We start from the raw sequence: 22,533 nt of genomic DNA, 5'->3' as shown, positions 1-22,533 counted from the left end.
ATATGAGACATCACCAGCTTGATGACCTCTGGCGGTACTTGTTAATGTCGCAGTGCGGTGTGGATAAGCTGGTGTGGCACATTTGGGTATGCTTTGGTGAAATATAGCCAAACCACTGAGAGTGACGTCCTGTTACTCTTCACAGCCTTAATTATTTGGCTGATTACTGTTGTGTGTTCCAGGCAACCAGAGTTACCTGGTACCCCTCCTTCTGGACACTTGCATTAATGTAGCCATTGGCGAGTTAATATAAGGACAATCTTCTGGCGATGATTGTCCAGAAGACCTTCCCCTCAATGTCCAGTAGGGAAATCTCTATAAACTAGTCACGGTCTGATGATTTCAGCTCTTTTGGAATGAAGTAGCCCTCTGAAAGTGTCCACAGCAAGGGCTCTTGCTTATTCTTCCACAGTGTGCACAGGAAAGTGGCCACCCTCCTGAGCAACTGTGGTCACTTCTTATGAAATGAAATGAAATGATCTGCATTTATATAGCGCTTTTCAAGTCAAGACTTCCCAAAGCGCTTTACAGTGTGCTTCACATTTCCCAAAAGCGGCCGTGCAGCCATGTAAGGCGCTAACCTGCTTATTGGGGGTATTAGGGGTTCCTAGGGGTTACACACGTGAAGCCAAAACAATATCAATATGGATTTATCGAGGGTTAGGTCCAGTATATATAAGACACAATTTTAACTGGAGATTACTGTCAAGGTCTCAAGCCGTTGTGGCTGTATATTGCTTAAAATATTTTATATAAAAGCTCATTAAATAATTTTTGTTCACTGTTAAAACACTTTATGATTGAAAGCCACAGAACAAACATTTTACCAAGGAGCTCTATCAAAGCACCAAGAGCAACTTGATTGGGTGAGTGGTAGAAATGGGCAGAGTTATACACCCGCACTCTTTCTCGCCCCAGTGCCTGAAGGTGAATACCTTGGTATCCTTGTTTGCAGCATTTTGTGACATATTTACAAAAGAACTTTGCTTGCACCTTGTTTTGAAACAGATATTTAGGACAAAAATGGCAGTCAAAATGAGCCTCACCAGACTTGTGCAACTGCAGGACGGAGACAAATTTTAAGTGGTATATTTATATTGATATGGGAAATAGTCTCTGGCATTAATATTCGATTTAGTTTATCAAATGACCAAACATCACACAGTGAAATAAAACGCGCTGATGAATTAGCTTTTGCCTGGAGAGCGGGTTTGTCAATTTTGTCTTAAAATATATGATGAGAATCTCAAAAAACAAACGAAAAAAAATCAAAATATTTTTGCTTTTATAGCTCTTTGGGTGAAAAAGGTTCCCCTGTTCATAAGTGTGATGAAAGAAAAAGCATGGAGTATCATCAAGCCCTTAACTAAAGGTTTATGAGGGAAAACGATGTTCAGTGAAGTAATAAAAATAAATTTAAAAAAAGACACAATTCTTCCTTGTTGATTTGCTTGATTACTAACACAGCCAGTCGTGTTGCAAGGGAGGGAACTTCTGCATCGTGGCGCACAAACCTCGAGAGTTGTGCACACCCCTTGGTCACTCCACCCCTGCGACCCTTCAACATTAGACATGCCTCACAGAGCAAAGCTGCTCTTGCATTTCTATTAAACCATTCCTGGTCATCATCACACTGCGCCCTGAATTGGGTTTTTACAGGACGCACGGCGCACACACCAAAAAGGAGGAATATTTTGGTTGCGGTAGTACGCACAACGCGCACTCGAACCACAAAGACGAGTTTGGTTACTGCCGGACGCACGGCGCGCACTCGAACCACATATAGAAGAAAAATTGGTTGCTGCGGGACCCGCTGCGCGCACTCCAATCCCCCCCAAAAGGAAGAGTTTTCTTACTGCAGGACGCACGGCGCGCACTCGAACCAAAAAGAAGCGCAAAGAAGAAAAACTCCCGCTGCCCTCCGCTCCCTAATAAAGATGAATGACACGGAAATTCTCTGCCAGAACAACTCCAACGAGCCGTCATGCAGAAACGCGACCGCTTCTGCGGTGAGCTTTATCGACATCACCACTTTCATGCACATTTTCCCCTCCATTTATGGCATCTTGTGCTCTGTGGGAGTTCTGGCAAACGGCTTGGTCATTTACGCGGTGGCTGCGTGCAAGAAGAAAATGGTATCGGACATTTATGTGCTCAACTTGGCTATTGCTGATATGCTGTTCCTGCTGGTCATGCCCTTCAATATTCATCAACTGGTTCGAGATCGGCAGTGGGTCTTCGGGAACTTTATGTGCAAGGCGGTGGTGGTGGTCGATGTCAGCAACCAGTTCACCACCGTGGGAATTGTCACCGTGCTGTGTATTGATCGGTAAGTCTGCTTTCTTCCCCCTGTAATTTTTTATTTGCTCTGATCAAAAAATGTTATTCAACCATACATATCTTAGTATTAGGAATAAATAATAATAATTGTTGCTCACTATCAAGGTTACATATTATTCATCTAAAAGATATCAGGACTGGACAGAATAACCAGGACACATATTTATACAGCTTGTGCTTGCCCAATTTTGATACAAAAATGCCCAGTCTTCTGAACCCTATTCATAATCTAAAGCAGGGATGTCAAACTCAATTTAACTCAGGGGCCACACGATAGAACAAACATTCTGTCGGGGGCCGGACTAGTAGATTAGAGAGAAAGAAAAAAGGAGAAATGAATAAGAGAAAGAAAGAGAGAAAAAGAGAGAGAGAGAGAGAGAAGGGGAGAGGAAAAAAAAGGAAAAAGAGAGAGAAAGAAAGCGAGAAAGAGAGAAAAAGAAAGAGAGGGAGAGAGAAAGAGAGGGATAGAGAGAGAGAAAGAGAGGGAGAGGGAGTGAGAAAGAAAGAGAGAGAAAGTAAGTAAGAGAGAGAAAGTAAATAAGAGAGAAAAAAAGAGAGCGAGAAGGGAACAAAAGAGAGAAAGGAAAGAAAGAGAGAAAGGAAAGAAAGAAAGAAAGAGAGAAAGAGAAAGAGAAAGAGAGAAACAAAAGAGATAAAAAGAGAATTAGTGAGAGATGGGTAAAGAAAGAGAGCGAAAGAAAGAAATCCAAAGAGAGAAAACGAAAAAAGAGAGCAAAACTAGGTAAAAAGACACATAAAGAAAGAGCCAAAGAGGAACAAATATAGAGAAAAAGAAAGACAGAGAGAGTGAAAGCAAGAAATACAAGTTCAGCGTTTGTGAGAGGCACCTGGCTTTGGCACCATCAAGTGGACATATTTCAACCTGCAGCTCGTTTTTCTCTTACGCTTCTCCGAGCGTTGTCTTGCGGGCCAGATTCAATCCCTTAGCGGGCCTGTTTGATGCTCCTGATCTAAGGCAAACCCAAAATTCGGTATTGTTAGATAAACACGGTATTTAATCGTGTCATCACCAATTAATGTAAATTTTAGAAATATAATTGTCATACATATTCACCAAAAGTACAGTTTTATGCACTATAGACCTTATTTTTGAGAGAGAAACTGCTTTATTTTTTTACCCACAAAAGAACTCAAAATTTGGGTGCCCATTATACGCAAGGTTTTACCGTAGTATATTACCGTACTTGCAATGAATGATCAGTCGAAAAACATTGCTGACCACATTTGCATATTATTGGATGAAACAGGAATCGAACCTGAGCGGTGAAAGTGCCAAGTCCTAACCATCAGACCACAGGGCATGTAGATGACATAGGAAAAGGCATTCGATTTTTATCTCATCATCGCACTATTTTTACTCACAGTACCAGAGATGAATGAAGCATTAGTGGTCTAATGATTACACTGAATTTAGGCTTATTTTTGTTATTATTATCATTATTATCGTCATTATTATTACTACTAATCTTATGTATATTAGCCCAGTCTGTGAGAATATTAAGTATGTCCGTGGTATAAAATAGTTTTGAGACCACCGCCTTAAACCCTACAAAAAAATCTCGAGATTAATTTTTAAGTCTACGGTTGCTTTATCTTATCAGAGCGTGAATAAACCGCCGCAACGATCACATTAGATCACCGTTCTGGTAAAGGTTTGCCACTCCCAGTTTTAAACAAGCACGTGTTTTTTTGTTTATTTAATATTCTGGAGACAGGGTTGTTTTTCATGGCCGAAAATAGAGTGTGTAATAACATTTGCCACTGATTAATGTTAAAAGGTTGGCATGTTCGGCGTATTTCTTCAGCTTGCCCAATTTTGAGATCATGTAAAGTTCTATGGTCATTCCCTTTATCACTCTTAGTATTTAATGTGAACCCCAAAATGTGCCATTGTTTGATTATTAACATGAGTGACCACACTAATATTTTTAGTTTTTAGAATTAGCATTATCTTTATTGTCATTGATATGTACTGTGTAATGTCTGTCCACAAAAGGGCCTGATGCTACTTATAAATGTAACAAAATGTAATCGAGTGGAATGGAAATGAAATATAACTACCGTAAATTCCAAACTATAGAGCGCACCTGATTATAAGCCGCACCCGCCACATTTCGGGAGGAAAACCGATTTTGTACATACACAAGTCGCACCTGTATATTAGCCGCATGCGCCCAGATTGAAAAAATGCAACACAAACACAAAAGTAACCCATACCCGACACAGCCCAAAAGTCACGGCCGGCAAAATGAACGGAAAATGATACCGGTACTTAAGGTTTGATGCAGACCTGCAGAGTCCGGGTGCCCGTTGAAAGTAATCCAAGGAAAAAAGTGTATATTTTCAAGGGTAAGGGTGGGAAAAATATATATCCACTATTGTCGGCCGCGTCCACAAACACGTCTCACCTTTACTCCACTTCCCGTCAGCCCGCGTTTGCCCCGCCCCATCTTTTTCATTTGCTCGTGCAAAACATATCAGAATAAGTTTCTAAAATAAATACATTACAAAAATATACAGTTGCAAATACATATTATACATGGTTACACATATTTACAAAGAAAGACGGTACACCGAGAGAGTTTTCAAAGCTTTAATAATAATATTATAACTTTCATCCCAAACCGTGCCTGTGAAGGGTAGCAAAACGCTACTAGTAACACGCTCGCGACACAGTAAACGGGTATGTTAAAAAAATCATACCGTACATGTAGAAACAACGGTAAACCGTCCTCATCTTCCTCCTTATAACTGACGTCATCAAAGTCGTCTTCCTTCAGTACGGGAAAGAGACATTTTCATACAGACGTCGTCCCACGCTCCCTTATCCGAAAACACGCTAGCAACACGCTCGCATTGTAAAGTTTACGTGTATTAGCTCTGTTTCCTTCTTTTTCGGACTGCTCGGTTGCATTTAGCTTGAAAGTTGCGTCATGTGCCTTTCTTTTTGCAATTTGCATGATGAGGATATGTCTACACTAATTTAATTTGAGCACAAGCTAAGAAGGTGCAGTCTTCCTCGGCGCATATATTCCACCGGTCTAAATCTTACCTTTTGTACTCGAGCGCCGCTGGCGGCCGTTAGAAAAATGACATAAATTGGCCGCATCACTGAATAAGCCCCAGGGTTGAAAGTTTGGGGAAAAAGTAGCGGCTTATAGTCCGGAATTTACAGTACTCCTTAATTTACATAACCTTCAATTCATTAATTATTTGAGTCAGTTGCATCAAAAGAATTGTCACCACATATTAAGGCTGACACTAACAACTTTTTGTCATAAATCAGAAAAGGATCAGGACCCAAATACGTTACGTTTCTCACACAAGCCTTTTATTTAACAGAAAATGGGGAGTCATGCACGTTAGGCAGCAGTTTGGCGTTGAATAACAGGAACCCAGAGGCCGACGAGATCGATACCAATTGCCTGAGCAGATATCGGACAGATGGGGTCGATACCGGACAGGATGGAACAGACAGGATTGATATCAAAAAAGGATATCAAAATTAAACAGGACAAAATAGACGGGAACAAAAACTGGAAATAATAATAAACGGGACAAAAACAGACGGAAACGAGAACTGGAGATAATAATAAACAGGACAAAAATAGATGGGAACGACACCGGACAGGAAACGCAGGCAGGAAACCAGACAGGGTCAAAACCCGCGTCTTGCGGGGCAGAGGTTCGGCGACGGACTGACAAAGGGAGAGTGAGAGCACTGAGCTTAAATAGAAGGGAAGCCAATCCGTCAACGAGCCGCAGCTGGCGCCACCCGAGCGGGGCCAATTGGGCGCCATGGCAACCGTGACACTTTTATCAGTCGACTAGTCACAGACTATTGAAACGATTAGTCGAATAATCTGAGAATCATTGTTTGTTCTCAAATTTAACATGAAGTTCATTTAATTATGTGGTAAATGATATAAACATGGGAAAAATTGGTATAATGAAAAATACATGTTTCATTGTAACATGCTACAGGTTTGTACAAAAGTTAAACAAAAATGGGCTACCTAAAACTGATTAGGTGTAGTGCTTGGTGAGTAGGGACATCCATCCATTAATAAACCTGTCCATTTTCTAGGGACAGGCGTTATGTCATAAATTAAAATGTAAATGTAATGTAATGTAAACCAAGAATAAGCTCATTAGCAGCAGAAGAACACTAAATAAAACAACTGTTATCGTTTATCGTTTTTTTACGTTATAACAACAGACGTTAGTTCTTTGGACCGCATGCATTTAATAGAATGCATGTCATCAAAACCGTATTGGTTTGAATGTTACTTGAAACTTACTGAGGCGAGTCTGACTCCATTTTGTTCTCATTTGGTTATCTTCAAAGGTTCTTGAATAACCAATCTGCTGCCATACTTCTTCAAAGTATGGCAGCAGTTTACAGAAGTCTTTATTGGTCGAATCTAGTATAAAATGACTCAACACTTTAGATGGATGGATGGATGTATTTTAGTATATGTAACCTCTTAAGACAACAACGCTATTGTGCATGTGCAACTCTCAGCAGAGATTATATTTATGTAGAGATGCCTCACTCAGTTGGAAAAACGTGTCTGGCGACAATAGTCGACTACTCCTATGATGGATTTTTTTCGACAACGTCACTAATCACTGTAGTCCTAGTACGGAATAACCAGGACTAATATTTGTACTGCCTGGGCTTGTTTTGATGATTTCTTCGTCTGTCCTACTTATTACGGTTTGTAATCTAATCTAAAGCCCCAATTTTCCATTGTTAGATTAAAAGGACAGTGTGTATTTTTCCTTCTGATCTCTTTCTTCCACTCAGTCACTTTACTTCCACATCCTCTCACATTTAGCGACCCTATAACTAGGGTTTGCGAGACCTTTCGGTCTCCCGCCCCCCTCCCTTTGCCTTGCTGGCAGGGGTAAACCAGTGAAAGCAGTTGGGCCCTGCTGTTGAACAGAAGAGTGTGTTGTGTCATCCTAACTCGAGTAACATGGCCGCTTTCTTGTGTCCTGTTCCATCTGGAGGGACGAAAGCATGACCAACTTGGGTGCTAAAGGTACTTAACTTGTTTGAGCATTTGGGTTGGCCATTGTCAATTTTTTTGTGGTTTTTTGGTATTTATTCGTTCCCAGTGAGGGTTGGACTCCGCCAGGGCAGCACTTTGTCACCGATTCTGTTCATAACGTTTGTGGACGGAATTTATAGGCGCAGCCTTGGTGGGGATGGAGTCCGGTTTGGGGGCCTCAAAATTGCGTCACTGCTTTTTGCAAAAGACGTGGTGCTGTTGGCTTCCTCAGGCCGTGATCTTCAGTTCTTGCTGGAGCGATTCGCAGCCGAGTGTGGAGCGGCCAGGATGAGATTCAGCACCTCTAAGTCCGAGACCATGCTACTCAGCCGGAAAAGAGTGGCATACTCCCTCTGGGTTGGGGATGAGATCTCGCCCAAAGTGGAAGAGTTCAAGTATCTTGGGGTCTTGTTCCCGAGTGAGGGTAGGATGGAACGGGAGATCGACAGATGGGTGAGTGCAGCGTCTGCCTGTACCGTTCCGTCGTGGTGAAGAGGGAGCTGAGCCAAAAGGCAAAGCTCTCGACCGGTCGATCTACGTTCCTACCCTCACCTATGGTCATAAACTGTGGGTTATCACCGAAAGAACACGATCCCGGATACAAGCGGCTGAAATGAGTTTCCTCCGCAGGGTGTCTGGGTTCTCCCTTAGAGAATAGGTGAGAAGCTCAGTTATCCGGGAGGGACTCTGTGTAGAGCCACTGCTCCTCCACATTGAGAGGAGCCAGTTGAGGTGGCTCGGGCATCTGATAAGGATGCCTCCTGGACGCCTCCCTCGGGAGGTGTTCCGGGCATGTTCCACCGACAGGAGGCCCCGGGGGTGACCCAGGACACGCTGAAGAGACTATGTCTCAAAGCTGGCCTGGGAACTACTCGTGATCCCTCGGATGAGCTGGAAGAGGTGGCTGGGGATAGGGATGTCTGGGCTTCCTTTTTAAGGCTGCTGTACTCGCGACCCGACCCCGGATAAGCGGAAGACAATGGATGGATGGACAGATGGATGGATAGATGGATGGCATGAACCTTCCGATTGGTGCCTAAATGATGTTTCGGGGACATTTGCGGCCCACTGATGTTTTTTCTAAGTACCATAGCACAAACTTAAAATGTTATCACAAAAAGGTGTTTTCTTCACCGTACAGTTACTATTTTTCACTATAGAAAGATGAAAAAAATAACTGTTTACAGTAAATGTATTTTTTTTTCAAAAAATATATGTACTTTTGTGAAAATTATATCCATCCATTATCTGCACCACTTATCCTCAGTAGGGTCACGGGGGTGCAGGAGCCCATCCCAGCCATCTTGGGGCGGTGGGCAAGGGAAACCCTGGTTGCCAGCTAATCGCGGGGCACACAGATACATACACTTCACTCTCTTATGCATGTGTCAGGTGACATACATGTGGGAGGAAACCAGAGTGCCCAGAGGGAACCGGGGAGAACATGCAAACTCCACACGTGGGAGGCTGCAGTAGCTGGACCTAAAAAAATGGTACATTCAAGGTGTTTTTTCTTCAATCATTAAGAGAATAAATGGCACTAACAGTATGTTTATAACTGTTGCTTGTAGCTGGAATGAAAAAAACACACCACAACTGTATTACAATAACTGAGCCAGAACTCAGACCTGACTTCGCCGGGTCTAAAGTCTATTATGTGTCACACAAGTGTCAGCGGCTTTGAGGCATGTAATAGAGAAGACTCTGTTGCCAAAATGTGTCTTAATCTGAATCCTCTGCAAAATCGGACTCCCCTTCGCGTGAACCATGCTTGACAGCACTGCGCTTCCAACACAACGTTTGTAGCGATCGTAGTGTGTATATAGTGTTTAGCTCAACAGCCATCATATTTTTTTGCACCTCTTTAAAGGTTTTTCCCCTCTCCAATCAACTGAGTCAAAAAACACAGTTCTTCAGAGCAGTGTCTTGAAAGACCCATTTTCCTCAAATGCATCTTCAACCTGTGCTGGCTTCATCATCCTTAAATAGGCGCTACCAGACTCACACCTGGTTTGTTTTTTTCTTCCTGAAAATTGATGAATTCTGAGATTGGTTGCCACACTGCTATTTTTTTTTAAAACAACCCTTTGAACTATTTGCCCAATTGCACAGCCTTCGGAGCGTGCCTATTATGAATGCTGGGTCTTGTTTGTTTTCTGAGAATCTACTGCACCTACTGGAAACTTGTTTGGCATGTAACAATAAAAAATAAACAGACGCTTCCCTACTTACAAACATTAGAGTAACAAAAAACGGTAGATACGAAAAAAACATTTTGGGATGTCGAAAATTATCCGTACATTGCTGTAAGTTAGATTTTGTATTGTGTGCACATTTTCCAAGTACAGGACAGGCTTTTTTCCGTCACTACTGGCAGGTGGCGCTGTGAGAGCTCACCCAGCATCCACCCCAAAGAAGAAATCTCTCTTCCTCTTCCTGTTCCACTCCCAGTTTATGTTTAAACATACTACAGTATACTGTATCTCCAGCGCGCTAAGAACTTTGACATTTTTATTGTTTAATATCTTGTGCATCCATTCAATATGTTTGGTGTTAAGTGTAAAGAGGCGAGCCGTTTCATTTGAAATGAAAGTGGAATAAGAAAGCTTAATGCGGTTGAGTAAATTGTTGAATCGCTTTTTTCCGGTCACTTTCTACCACAAAAGTAAGACTTCTTGAAGTGCATTCAAAAGTAAGCTAAACTTAACTTCATTTATCTTAAATATTATTTTATGAAATGTTTATTTTTTTGTACAAAACAATCCAGGTTACCTATACAAGCCTTAAACATACTTATACAAACCTTAAACATACAAAATATAGCACTGAAGCAACTTACAAACAAATTTAACTTACAAACGATCGACCTATCTCGTTTGTAAGTAGGGCAGCGTCTGTGCTAAATTAACAGGGATACTCTGGTTAGTCACATTACACTATTATTTTGAATAGCACTGCAGTTGTTCACTGATCGCTGTAACCAGAGGACCATTACAAATGAGACACCTGCCAAAATCTGACAACACCTCCCCCCCATAACTTCCGAGAGAATAGTATGAAATACTTGAGATCAGAGAATGATACCCGATAAGTATCTGAAACACGGTACTCTTTGGGGGGATGAGATTTTGGCAACCCCTGCCAAACCTGACTCCCCTCTAACTTTTTAGAGAAAAATCTGAAAGACTTCAAAATCATGGTGGTGACATTATACAATATGGCTACTTTAGTACACCAAATAAAGCTTACTTGTGTTCAATAGTTGTGCTCGTGAATATTAAAGCATTTAGCTACATCGTGTCGACTCTGGGGTTTGGTGACCTTTGCGTGTCTTAATCAACTCATTATAAAGACTACTATCGCTTTTTTTGTTTTATTCTAGGAAAACAATATTACTTAATTCACCCAACGATCCCGGCAAACATTCTGTTGGAAACGCAGTGCTGAGAAAGATAGTTCATGCGAAGGGGAGTCCGATTTTGCAGGGAGTCGGATTTAGGCACAATACCGGAACACTTGGCAAAGTGCAGCATGGTTCGCTAGATTCCCAAACACCAGAAACAAAACCTACCTTGGCATGAAATTGAAGATGGTTCCGTTTTTGTGTCAAGTGCTTCTGTATCTATCAAAAATATTGCACTCATATTCAACTGTTAGCAATGTATTATCAAAGAGACCACAACAGAGTAAATGGACACCTAAGATAAAAAAATAAATTCCATGCTAAACTAAAAGTAAATATGCAATTTATGGATTATAACATACTACTGAAATAATTGTTCAGCAATTTTATATTGTGATAAGAATGATGGGTGATGAGAAGAATGTTCCTTAACAGTAAGTAAGTTGCCAGTCAGATTTTTAAATGATTATCAGGGAAATTTACATTCCAGAGCATAACTCTGTTAGGAATTCTAAGAAATACAGAACACACAGCTCACATATTTGAATATAATACATGATTCATGCCATTATACACTAGTGCAACTTTCTTGGGAAAATATGAATTTTATCACCACACAGACAGACAGACGGACTGACTGATAGAGAGATACATAGAAAAATACACGGATATGTACACAGCTGTATACAAAGATAAATACATTGGTACCTCTACTTACGTGTTTGATTTGTTCTGAGAGTAGCTCCGTAACCTAAAAATCTTAAGCAGAGACGCATTTTGAATGTAAATGAGCTAATCCGTTCTAAGCCCCACAAAATAAAGTACCGTATTATCCGCACTATAAGGCGCACCGGGTTATAGAGCGCACCCCGAAAAAATGGTTTTTGGTCCTATATTTGACATACATAAGACGCACCGGATTATAAGGCGCTACAATGGGAACGTGGACAAAACAGTCAGATAGTTGAGTCCAACTTATTACCCCCTTAACATTCCCAAAGCTTGCAAAAAAACAAATACGTGTCGAAAACACGTGCGGATGCGGTGTCCGTACGATGTCACTCAAATGCCAAATCCCATTCGGAAGGTTAAAGTCTTGGGATTCAAGAAATGCCAACCATTCCTTAGTTTCTATTTTTTAGACATGCATATGACAATAAACACTTGGAATTGAGTTTAATTTAAAAATAGACACTCCATTGCATCCATTATCTGCACCGCTTATCACAGAAACATCGAGTTCAGTCTGAAACAAGATACAGGGAAAATATATAGCCGGAGTAGCTCACCGAAGTCGTTGTGTTCAATAATAATGTGCAACCATGGTCCTCTTATATCCGTGAGTGTAGTAAATCCAGGAGAGTAAAATATTTACAAATACAGTACAGAATAGTAAAATACTGTTTCCTCTATGCCGTCAACCCAACATGCTATTCACATTCATCTTTTCGGCCAATTGCAGGCTTTGTTTTGCCCCTTTAGCCTATGCCAGCCTGTAAATGATAAAAAGGATCCGCCCCCCTTTACCTCCGAATAACTTTAGCCAATAGTGATCGATTCAAATGATGATTGACACATTGGTTAGCCAATGAAACGCCGGTAAATACATTCCAGCATACACCGCGGAAATCTAGGCGGCGGCTGCTGCATTAGTTGCAAGACTTTGCGACTTAATATTGATTCATAAATAAGGCGCGCTGTATTATAAGGCGCAAGGTCAGCTTTTGGAAAAAAATAAAGGCTTTTAGGTGCGCCTTATAGTGCGGAAAATACGGTAAATGTTTTAATAAATGATCAAAGAGCATCAGAACATGAGACAAATACATGGTAGTGGCCAATAGCAGCGCGTGCATTACTGTATTTATGACTTTGTATCCAGAAACACCTTTGTATATAAGGTGCTTTAAAATAAAGTGTATTATTATTATTTTTATTAGTAGTAGTAGTAGACTAGTAATTGTAGTAGTAGACTAGTAGTAGTAGTAGTAGTATTGTCATGATTACTGATTCGGGGCACCTGCGGCTGCCCCATTGGCGCCAACAGCCCTGGTCGCTGATTTGCTCCCTGCCACTTTTTAAACCCCCCTGTTACCAGTGTCAGACCGTTCTGCGAACTTATGCTTTCAGCTAGGCAAGCTCTGTATCTTCTCCTGCCCTGTTTTTTCCTGCCTGATACCAGTTGCCGACCTGTTTCTGGAACACTTTTCTGCCCTGCTCTTCCATCCCGGCCATCGACCTGTTCTGCCCCGTTGCCTGCCTGATACCTGTTGCCGACCTCGTTTCTGGACTCGTTACCGCCCTTGCTCTCCCGTCCTGGTTATCGACCAGTTTACCCGCTGCCTACGACTATTCTCGCTCGACACGGAAGTTCCACTTCCGCGTTTTTGCCAACAGCTACCCGTGTCCGACGATCATCGGATCGTGGAACTAAGCACTGCTCTCTTTCTAAATAAAACTGAGTGAAAACGAACACTTTTGGGTCCTGTCTCCGTTTCTGGCTTGTGACAAGTATTACAGTGCATAGATAGATATATACATAGCAGCACAGCAGCTGAGTTAGCGCGTCTGTTCTGAGGTCATGGGATCTAATCCAGCTACCAGATATCCTGGTGTTTGTATGTTCTCCCTGTGCTTACATGGGTTTATTCCGGTTTTCTCCCACATTTAGAAAAAAACATGCATCTCAGGTTAATTGGCTGGTCCATTGTCCTTAGGTGTAAATGAGCACGTGAGTTGTTTGTCTCTGTGTTCAATCGGCTGCCTGAAGACAGCTCGTATGAGCTCCTGCACCCCCGCGACCCTACTGAGGATAAGCGGTGCAGATAATGGATGGATGGATCGATACGTACATCGATAGATATATAAAAAGATAGACAGGCAGAGAAAGATGATAAAAAAAAGTATTCAGAATTAATGCAATTATTCTATGTCCCTCACCACCCCAGTGCATGGATCGTGCGCCATATGCACAATAATTAACAAGATGAACCCCTTGTCGGTGGCTCAGCAATGAAGTGCTCACTCCACGTGGGAATATCTAATCGTCCATTGTCAGTGGGGACACGCATTCACTTCGCTGTTTGCTCTTTTTCAATAATAATAGACAGCCACCGCTCTCTATTCAGATTTCGAGTTTACATGGTAAAAAAATGAATGCTTAGCAATAAACCCCAAATCACCCTAAAACAGCTAAAAAAGGTGACTAGCCCCCTTCGACTTTACTGAGTTTGCTCCCATTTAATGATCGTTGAAGAGTCTCCTTATGTGTTGGGTTTTTTGAGACACACAGGTATATTTTAAAAGCTTTAATAACACGATTATAATTAGCACAACATGGTCAAGAGACTCATATGATTAAATCCTTAGTAATCAGGCCGAGAAACGATACGAGGGATTTCTTACATCATTAAATTCATAATTGCATCCAAAAATCGTTTGTTTCGACAACATTTAATTTAACTCAATGCCGGCTTTTTGGAAAGAACGCTTCTCCCTGCTGAACACAATTTCAGTTAACCTACCAGACCTCATCAGAGCTCAGTGTACCTTCCGATAGGAATTCAACAACAAGTATACTATAGTTAGAACATTTGTTTTTGTCAAGCTGTCCCTTTGAGAGCTATTATGAGTGTGAAACGGATATTTGCTTTCCAAAATCACCCATGCTAGGCTAAGTTGTCTTACATGTTGTTTTCAAGAAATTCACATACTGTTTCAAGGTGGGAATCTAAGAAAATCAAATAACTAAGATTAAAATAGGGGAAGCAATTAAAAGGATTCTATTTTTTTGGAAATTACTGGAAAAAAAATGTAGGGTACGTCGTTTGCGGTGTCCTAAAAAGTTGAAAATTAAATATTTTATCTATTAAGTATGTGTTTACAATGCCCAAATGAGTTCAAAGAGACCTTATGCTTACTTTTCTATTGCAACTATCTGCTTTTATCTTACTTTTAGCATAGCTGTTCAGTGCGGAATACTAAAGGTGGGACGAATATGGGCACAAGAATGGGGTGTAGAGTGACTTCATGCTCGTCATAGTGTTTTTTTATGTATTTATTATTATTTTAGTGTATTATTATTTGGTTATTAGTGTTTCATTGAGAAGGTAAAAGTACCAAAATTCCTGTTTCAGGCAAACCCGAAGAAATATGAAAAAGAAGAGTTTATTCAAACGTCTAAGAAATGCATGTACTTGCACGTGCAAAATAATGAGCATAACAGAGCCTGTAATGATAGCACAAGCAAGTAAAAAAAAAAAAAATCCAAATTTCATAGAGCTCCTTTGACGTTATACTAGAAACCTTTTTTATTTATATATAAAAAATATTTTTTTCCATCAATGCCAATAAATATTAGATACTTTTTTATTTTACCTATTTCCTTGTTGCACATCCATATTGAGAAAGGTCAACCAGACGTTTGAAAATGAACCCTAATAGAAACGGAACTGAAACGAGCCCTTATAAATGAAGTAATTAAAACTATCTTCCTAACTGTGGCAATTAAAACCAATCACACTAGCATTAAAAAGGCACCCGTCTAAACAAAGTCAAAATTAATTCATATGGAAATATTAGCAATCATTTCAACCTTGCAACATAGTTACCTGTACCTCTATATTTCCCTCAAAAACAACAAGTGACCTTTTATTGTTCCTTAAGCTCCAAGCTGTTTTTTAATTAACTTGTGCCAGCCTGTTATGTCTATTAGTTGGATTAAAGGCCATTTAAAGCCAAAATGTCGCCTTCATTTTTTTTAACGAATTTGACTGAACAGAGAAGGAAGTAGCTTTGGATTAATTCTCTTTGACAATCGGGTGAAAGAAATACCACCAAAGGCAATCCGCGTTTGTTTTTTAATTTGCTTCCTAATGTGACAGCAGAATATCAAGTGTCAAATGTCCAACGGGGAGAGATAATACTCCCCAGGAGTTGTGCCATTCTATTGATGCATATTTATTTCTGGGCTTATTTAAACATCAAGCTAGTGTCAAGACCAGAACTGAGACAGGACCCACTCGCGTAACGTTCCTTACTGTTTTTTGGGGAAGAAGGGAAAGGATTGCACACACGATCCGGAGATCGCTGGTCGCGGGGAGTAGGTTGCTCGGACGCGGAAGTGGGACTTCCGTGGCGAATGATGGAGGTGTCGGGAATGGCAAAAAAACGGGTCAGTAGCTGGAATCGAAGGGCAAAAACGTGGTCAGTTTCAGAAAATGGGTCGTTGTTCGGGACGGGAGAACAGACGTGGTCTAGATCAAAACAGGTCGTAATTCGGGACGGGAGAGCAGACGTGGTTGAGATCAAACAGATCGTAGCGGGAGAAAAACAGCAGCAAGAACACAGGACAGGCGAAAAAGGGCTTGCCGTTTAAAAACGGAGATTCGCAGACGGACCGACAAAAGGGGATTGACAGGACAGATTGTAAATACTGACAGGGAGCCAATCTGTCAACAAGCTGCAGCTGGAGCCCACGGGCCAATTGGGCGCCATGGCAACTGTTACAGAAGCTGGCGCCACACGGCGGGGGCCAATTGGGCGCCATGGCAACCGTGACAGCTAGTTGCAATCATAGCATTCAAAAGACGTAATCAATGCCACCTATTCAAAATAAAACTTCTTGATAAGAGATTTGATTGGGATATTAATGATAATAACTATAATTATATTGATAGAAGATCTGCAGTGAGAATAATTTTTAAAAAGTAATCATTTAATTAAGACAGAAGCATACACTTTTGCGGCGTCTTGTCCTTGGTTGCAGTGATCAATAAACATAGACAATAACTGTGAAAGGCGGAAGATTATACGTAGTAGGAATGGGGGGGCAGGGGGGGTGAGGACCGATGACAATAATGTATACAGTAAGGATAAGCTAGTGTCTTTATGATTGTACAATTTTGAAGGATACATCGATCTATCTTGCATGCATGCATGCATGCATGCATCCATCCAGTCAAGACATATAAGTAGGGCTGCTATCTGAGTCAATTTTACATGCTAACAATGTACATAATACATGCACTTTTAGAGTCTGTTTCCAAACAGATTAACTAGAATTGATCTGAATGCCCTTCGGACAATTGCAAGAACGTTAAAGTCTCTTTTGAAGTGTGCTGCATACACTCAACTGTACATTAAGTTTGGGTTGACTTTGGTTGTTGGCTGAAAATTTTGATCCATGCTGTTGCAAAATTACTCGTGCTGACAAAAGTAAAACTCCAGAGAAATCAGTGGAATTCACATCAGGAATTTGGGATTAAAACCCCATATTTTGTGCCCATAGTTATTTCAATCCAGTCTGCTTGTCCAATATACATAATAAAATGTGAAAACTAAATCTGCTGAGAATGCAGAGCTATGTAAGGAGATTAAGAAAATAACCAAACATTTTTAGTTCAGCGTCACTCCTTTTTGCATAGTCTTTGCTGCATTTTCTTCTGTGGCTAAGTAATGCGCATTACATAAGCAGGTCCTTGTATTTGATTGTAGCTATCAGGGATTAAACAAAAAAAACATACTCTTTGAAAGTCCTGCAGAGTTCCTCTTATCGCCTTCATTTCAGATAGCAGCATACTGTTAAAATGCTAATTCTTTTTCCGCAGGTACATTGCCATCGTTCACCCGACTTCAGAGCGGAGGACCATCCAGTGGACCATCATGATCAATGTGCTAGTGTGGATCGGCAGCTTCCTCCTCACCGTGCCGGTCATGATGTATGCTAAAGTGGTGCTCAGACAGCATTTGGAGATCTGCATGATGTATTTAGATGGGCCCGAAGATATGTACTGGTACACCTTGTACCAGTCCATCCTGGGCTTCATCATCCCCCTTATCATCATCAGCACCTTTTACACACTCACCCTCTGCCACATCTTCAGCTCCATGCGTCGAGTCAAACGCAAGCAGACTGTGTGGGCCAAGAGGGCCACCAAGATGGTGCTCATGGTCATCGCCCTGTTCCTGATCTGCTGGTCACCCTACCACGTCATCCAGGTGATCAACCTGAGCAACAACACCCCGACAATTGCTTTTATCTACGCCTACAACATCAGTATCTGCCTCAGCTACTCCCATAGCTGCATCAACCCACTGATGTTGCTCATATTTGCTCAAAATTACCGTGAACGTCTGTGCCGCAGAAGCACAGCAAACCGGTCCCAACACTCCTCCAAGATGACTGTCATCAAAACCGAGGGTTCCACCTCTGCAAATGACCCCGTTTATCGTTGTACTACCATATAGTGAAAAAACACATTTCCATTATAGAGACTTAAACATGTTGTTTGTTCGGATAGAAAAAATTCCACCTGTGAAATTTGTATCAGAGAAAGAAACCAGGCAGAGGGTGTCACATTCAGCAAGAGATGACAATTTTTCAAGGGAATGTAAGACTGATTACTTGGCATCCAGACAACGGAAGAAGGGACGCTAAAGTACAATTCGAGTGTGACTGTGACGGGTTGTCATGTAATTGAAAGGAAAAAATGCAGCTACAAATCTGTTTGAACTACTAAATGTACAACATTTCCCTTGACATATTTTACATATGTTAATATTGAAACTACTATGCTGTCAAATTGTTATTTTGCTTATTATATGCCACTATAGCAGGGCTCACCAACCCTTTTGAAGCTGAAAGTTACTTTTTTCTTACTGATTAACGTGGAGGGCTACCAGTTTGATTTTTAATTTTCAAATAACAACTTATTTTGTTATTACTATGTTTTCACTATCTTATTACAATATTAATACCAGGTTGAAATTATTAGAAGTATGATTAAAATAGGTTTGTTTAACTACTAAAATAATGCCTTGTATAACGGCAGCTAGTGATTTACAGACGCTAATTACAGGCAATTTCAAAAAGGATTTTAGAAAATTAAATATTAAAAATACACTGATCATGTCAATAATTCTTCCATCCAGTTAGAAATCAAATTGCTTAGAAAATCCCCATGACCTATTTACTGCTGAGTTATTTTCAGAACTGGTCTGCCGGTTTTTCAGGTGTTATTCAGGGCTATCTGTTCGCGGGCACCATGTTGGTGACCCTGCACTATGGCTAACAATAGCATAGTCAATGTAAGTTGAAGTGACTTAATGAACATTGCTAGCACTAATGAAGAAATAACAGAAAACTAGGATGCCTGAAATTAAAGGTATGCAAGGAATTTTGCATTCCAATACTGTTCGTAATCAACATTTCCGACTTTTGTGAGCAAAATAGAAACAAATCCAAATATGTATTTAAAATTGTATCTTTTAGAGTAAGTCCAAGACAAATACTATTTATAGTGTTGTAAAATGTGGCTAATAAGGTAATTTCAAAGACGATGGGGAAATCAGGTCTAGAATGTAGGTAAACTGTTTTTGGAATTCCATCATTTCAGAATGGGTGTTTTGTAAAATATCGTCATTGATATATGTCTTTTGAGAGAGTAGTTCAAGTTCCAGATTTATTTTGACCTTACAGGAACAATTATCTACTAAGTCAAGAGCTACCATAGTTATAGGGAAAACATGGGCGGACCACAACCGGTAGATGATGGTTTTCATTGTGTTTTTATTCATGTTGTTTTCACAGAAAGACTGCCCACTCGAAATCTCATCATGGCTTTGAAATGATATTTGTTTGACAAAGGGCCATGGGAAGACTATAAAAGGCAACTGAAACTGTGAAAGGCGTCATCAATGGAATGCAAATTTCTCAACTGAACATTCATGCCATCTTTTTGGAGAAAAAATATTAAATATCATCACTGTGAATGCCCAAAATTGCAGTCAAGAATGAAATGATAAAAAGCCATCCAAATCCAACCCGAGATGAGTTGTACATAATGTATTGATCTTAGTATTAAACATGAGAGAGACTGTTGGCTGGCACAGGATTCAACAACCAACATAGTTTTTTTGTGGCGACTGCTCTGTGAATGTCAGGAAAAGATGATCTTGTTACAGAAAATGGTCTTAGCTTATTAAGTTATCATCGTTGTGCCATAAAATAAAACGGATGATTGACATTACTGAATTCACATGTTTGGCGTCTGTGTAATATATCATGTGGTAAGTGTACGGGTAGAAAAAAAACAAGATCATTGTCATTGCTAGCATTGTGTTCAATTTACTGATCTGTGTTCTGAATCATGTTTGTGCTGTGTTTGCCTTGTTTGTGGTCTAACCAAATTGTTCTTATGCTCACATGTCCTGTCTTCAAGCTAAATCGCAAAGGGGTCTGAATCTAAGCATTGTTCATGAACTTCCAGATGAAGGATGCTCAGTATAATTTGTACTGTGTGCGCTGGCAAAATGTAACTTTGACCAAGATGTCACATGAACATTGTTTTTCAAAACCAACCGCAACTCCAGGATGTTAAATTACTGTATTTTCTGGACTGTTGCCATGGAATATGTCAAACCAGTTTGAATAAACATAACTAGGGTTGAAAAAATAGATACGCAAAAGTTCCTCCGGAGTATAAGTTCTTTCTAATGTGGAGTTTTGTGGCTTTAAATGGTAAATGGACTGCATTTATACAGCGCTTTACCAGTCACTGATGACCTCCAAAGCACTGTACAAGACACTTCACACTTTCTCCATTCACACACACTATGCAAAGTACGCCATGCCTCAGGGGTTGGGTGTCTTGCCCAAGGACCCGTTCACATTTAACTCGGAGGAGCCGGGAATAGAACCTGTGACCTATTTGGTCCCAAAACTGTCAGGACCAGAACGGAGACAGGACCCACTTGCGTGCCTTTGTCTTAGTTTTATTGGAAAGAAGGGAAAGGATAGTACACACGATTCGTAGATCGCTGGTCGCGGGGAGCAGGTTGCTTAGACGCGGAAGTGGTATTTCCGTGGCGAGTGATGGGAGTGTCGAGAGCGGAAAAAAAACAGGTCAGTAGGGGAAGCCAAAACCGTGGTCGAGATCAGAAAAAGGGCTGGGGCCGGGAAACAGACGGGAACCAGAACTGGAGAGAGTCAGGGTCGAAAGGCTTGCCTAGCGTAAGCTGAGGTTCACAGACGGACTGACAACCGGTGAAACAAAGACGGGGGTTTAAAAAGTGACAGGGAGCCAATCAGCGTCCGAGGCAGTTGGCGCCAAAGGAGCAGGCTCAGTAATCATGACAAAAACGACCGCTCTACCTCCAGAGTGCCTTGTCCTTGTGTGACGTCCACAATAAATGTTTCACTCATTTCTTCCTTCCTTAAACTAAAAATGACTTCCAGGATTAGCATAAAATGTAAAACACATGACATTTTTATGTCTCAGTAAGTCCAAAGTGCCCCTCTGTCTGCAAATTTTATAAGGCCGAAAAGCAATCAGGGTGTACCAAATCATTTGTCCAAGGTCAGAAGACACCCTCCTATGAAAAAAACAAACCCTAATATTTATATGGTCCAGAATATACAGTATATACTGCTATAGCAATCTGATAGTGACTGTCACCGTAATGTGTCTTGGTTGTTCAGTTTTTGTTGTTGTGTGCTTAAATAATACAACCGCGTGATTTGGAATAAAGAAAACATCAGCTATGATTGAAAAGTCATCTGGAAAACGAAGTAAAACAACCCCTCAGTTAAAAACCTTTCTTTTTACGCAATGCACATAAAGTTTAATGTAAGTTGATGTCGTGACATTCAGCTGATCTCACACTATTTATGCATTCATTTCAAAAGGTCTTAGCTTTGTGATTTTTTCATTGGAATGTACAGCTTGTCCAAGAGCAGTTGTGTTGTTCCTGTCAGTGAAACTAATGGTGCATATAGAAAGAATATCTGATGCGCTAATGAGAATTTGTTGTTGCTTTTGCTGCATTGAATTAAAAGAGGCTTTTTGCTAACCTGGGTCGACTCACAGTTTGTTCAAAGCAATTGAATGAGACGTTTACCTCTGGGTGGCAAATATTGTATAGAGAGATTGATCATACACAATGCTAGATGGCACATGGACAAGGTTAAAATGTTCATTTTAAAGTCAGCAACTATTGTTGATTTAATTGATTGGATTTCTATTAAGCTTTCATTTATTTAATCTAATTTCTTGGAAAACTGTTCTATTTATATATTAAAACCGCAACAACCTCTTTTGTACCTTGCCGTCTTGAATTTATGTAACAAATAAGATACGTTTTCTCCTGCGTAGAATCCTTCAGGTCCAAAATATTGGTACACCACCAGACCATAAGTTAGACCAGCTTCAGGGTTGGGTAGGGTTACTTTAACTGGATTACTTTCAATTACTTTTGGATTACTTCAATACCAAATATGCGAATATAAAGACAAAAGAAACTAAATATGAATAAAATTATGACTCACAACACGTGATAAGCTTTCTCTCCTGGCTTTGATCTCTTTGTTCTCTGGCAAAACTAACATAAAATGCGACAGAAACAAAATGAAAATAAATCCAAACAGCTTGCCAACATCGTTTTTGCCATTCCATGTATTCCGTTACTCTCCAAGCCTGCACAAAATGTAATAAATTTATTCATATTTAGTTTCTTTTGTCTTTTATTAGCATATTTGGTATTGGAGTAATCCAAAAGTAATTGAAAGTAATCCAGTTAAAGTAACCCTACCCTTTTTGTGAGTCTGAAATCTCCCCATTTGTGAGCGACACAGTATAATGATGCGACATCAACTGACCGGCCACAAAGAAGAATCATCTGAGTTTTTGATCAAGAGAGTTCCTGAAATGAAAGATG

The 22,533-nt window shown here is 40.5% G+C and overlaps 1 protein-coding gene across 1 annotated transcript; it reads left to right on the top strand.

The window, feature by feature from the left end:
- The first annotated feature begins 1,564 nt into the window (after positions 1-1,564).
- Positions 1,565-21,636, top strand: mchr2b (melanin concentrating hormone receptor 2b). The gene is made up of 2 exons (XM_088343480.1): positions 1,565-2,329; positions 17,427-21,636. Exons 1-2 carry the CDS (start codon positions 1,938-1,940, stop codon positions 18,064-18,066), a joined length of 1,032 nt encoding a protein of 343 aa, XP_088199606.1. The 5' UTR covers positions 1,565-1,937; the 3' UTR covers positions 18,067-21,636.
- Positions 21,637-22,533: the final 897 nt, after the last annotated feature.

The sequence above is a fragment of the Urocampus carinirostris genome, chromosome 9 (genome assembly GCF_059441175.1).
Source record: "Urocampus carinirostris isolate Australia breed hairy pipefish chromosome 9, RoL_Ucar_1.0, whole genome shotgun sequence".
NCBI classification, from domain to species: Eukaryota; Metazoa; Chordata; class Actinopteri; order Syngnathiformes; family Syngnathidae; genus Urocampus; species Urocampus carinirostris.
Note: the sequence above shows the minus strand (reverse complement) of the source record. Positions and strands in the feature narration are given on the sequence as shown.